At 36.5% G+C, this 2,627-nt stretch overlaps 1 protein-coding gene across 1 annotated transcript; it reads left to right on the top strand.

The window, feature by feature from the left end:
• The first annotated feature begins 675 nt into the window (after nucleotides 1–675).
• Nucleotides 676–1,656, top strand: LOC131063162 (NDR1/HIN1-like protein 10). Its single transcript, XM_057996938.2, has one exon. The coding sequence runs from the start codon at nucleotides 826–828 to the stop codon at nucleotides 1,465–1,467; it is 642 nt and encodes a 213-aa protein (XP_057852921.2). The 5' UTR covers nucleotides 676–825; the 3' UTR covers nucleotides 1,468–1,656.
• Nucleotides 1,657–2,627: the final 971 nt, after the last annotated feature.

Here is a 2,627-nt window from a genome sequence, read left to right as displayed (position 1 = left end):
GACACCAACGCATGCATCCATTATCCTACCCTTTACAAGATTTTAACTTGTGACCTCTCTTTCAAGAATGCAATTTCTCCGTCATTAAACCAACTCAGATGTTGACATCCTCCAATCCAATAAAATTTAATGTGTTGATGTCCTCCTACTAATAAGAAATTAATTAAATGGTAAAAGTTCAACATCTATATTCTTCTAGACAGAAGCTCAACATCATAACGACGAAAACCTTCTATATTTTTCCAGAAAGAAAAAAGCTCAACATCCACGCGGCAAGTTACGACAGAGTGACGACGATGACAGCAGCAGATACACACAACAAATCCCAAATTCCACAAAGATGACGAAACCTCCATCTTGTTCAAACCAAATACTCATAAAACAATGAGATTCAAACCACTGGGCAATAATATAACTTTCCAGCAAAGGTCTTCTCGAATGCGAGAAGAAAAAGTCTGACATGAGACAGTTATCCATCCTACTCAGGGACGTGATTCCGATAAAGAACGCCGCTGAAAATCTTTCCCCACACGCAATCAATCGACGGTTTTTCCATTAGCAGCCCAACCGCGTTGTACAAAGTTGAAACCGCGTGCCAAAACTCCACTTAGTCATCATTTTTAATTACGCAGAAACTTCCTCAGACCTCCTATATTTACTCCCACGCCCCATTCCATCCCACGTATTCACATCTTTCTTCTGCAAGATTTCATCTTGTTATCTAAATCTATTTAGAATCACATCCTTCTTCTGCAAGATATTATCTTGTTGTCTAAAAATCAATTTAGAATCCAACTCTGAGCGAAGATTTTACAGAAAGAATTGATGGGTGAAGGCGCTAAACCTGGTCCGACCTTCAATGGAGGGTACTATTCAGCAGGGGGAAACGGAGCCCCGATTCCATCACCCACTGCAGTTTACATTCTTCCCAAACGAAGGCGTGGAATGCCCTGTTTCTTAAAATTCCTTATAAATTTCATCATCGGCCTCGTAGTAGTCATCGGCATTGCAGCGCTTATTATCTGGTTAGTCGTGCGCCCAACAAAGCCCAAATTCTACGTTGACGATGTTGATTTCAGTAACAACAGTACTATCGCTTTGAATATGACCGTTCGGAATGGGAATAGAAGGATGGGCATCTATTATGACACCATCTATGCATTTGCGACAACCTTTTCTGCAGAACAGAGTATTACGGCTACTGGGCTGCATGAATTTTATCAGGGCCACAAAAATACCACTGTTTTGCGTCCTGTTTTTCTCTCTGCTGGATCGTTGTCATCTTCGAATACAGGGGATTTGGTCGACACGGAAGTTAAATTGAGATCTCGTATTCGTTTCAAGGTGGGCGGATTTAAAACCCGTCATTACAAGCTCAAAGTGAAGTGCCGATTCTCTGCGCCGCTGAATGAAACGACTTCAACGACTTTCCAGAGGAAGAAGTGCAAAGTGGACGTGGATCGATAGATTTATTTTAGGGCAGGCCGTAGCTGAGTTGTTATGCAGATGGAGTGTTTTTTCTGTTTCTCTCTTCACTGAGCGATTTCATTTATTCCTTATTTCTTTGCGTTTGTTGGTGTGGATTACATTGTGAAATAACCCACTGCTATTGCTGTGTATTGAGTATAATAAAAGGTTATTATTGTTTTTGTATAATACAGTTTTCTGAATGCCCCCATCCCATTTGAGAATCAGAGATGTTCTTTGCTGAAGTCTTTGTAAATTATCCATAGTTTTGGGGACAAACAAGTGAGAAAATTCATCATTAATTATATTTTTAAATCAATACTCAGGTCTACAATATGTTCCCTTTACAATATGTGATCAGCTAGGTCTACAATAAATTAGATGTAAATTGATTCTTAGGTTAGCTTACTCGGTTTTGATTGCTATTTTAGATAGTTCAAGTCATGGACTCAATTTTTTATTTGTTCATGGTGTGGATGAAATTTTGTTACAGATCAAGTCATTGGTAGGGCTTGTCCTATAAAGAACTAAGATAGGTGGATTAAACTATCAATTTCTCTCAATAAAATAAAAATTAAAAATTGAATAAAAGTAATTAGATCTAAATCAAAAATTTAAGATGGATTTAATATAAATTACAAAATATGAGTAACAAATAAGTAAGGTTGAGAGTTTATTTAGACACCAATTACACATATAATAGGAATTTGGAAAATGTATAGATAGTTGTAGAAAACTGAATTTTGGCATTATAAATCTCAAGATGAAATTGTACCATCAAAAAATGGGCTTCAAAATCCAAGATCTTATTCGAGGCTTGTCATTCTTGAATTTCCTTTGCAAAATATTTGATCTTAGACATGTCATATTCAAATTGCCTTTGATAACTTCTTATATTAGGGTATGGGAATATATACCAACTTCCCCTTATAGCTTAGTTACCTTCCCCTATTTAATTGTTGTTCACAAGAATAGAAGACAAATATGATACAACATGCCTAAAATAAAGATTCATGCAATATTAATTCTTGGATAATCATACACATATTTGATCTTAGACATGTCATATTCAAAATTGCCTTTGATAACTTCTTATATTAGGGTATGGGAATATATACCAACTTCCCCTTATAGCTTAGTTACCTTCCCCTATTTAATTG

Source organism: Cryptomeria japonica, chromosome 11 (genome assembly GCF_030272615.1).
Source record: "Cryptomeria japonica chromosome 11, Sugi_1.0, whole genome shotgun sequence".
Taxonomy (NCBI): domain Eukaryota; kingdom Viridiplantae; phylum Streptophyta; class Pinopsida; order Cupressales; family Cupressaceae; genus Cryptomeria; species Cryptomeria japonica.
The sequence above is the reverse complement of the archived record's forward strand: the minus strand, read 5'-3'. Positions and strand labels throughout refer to the sequence as shown.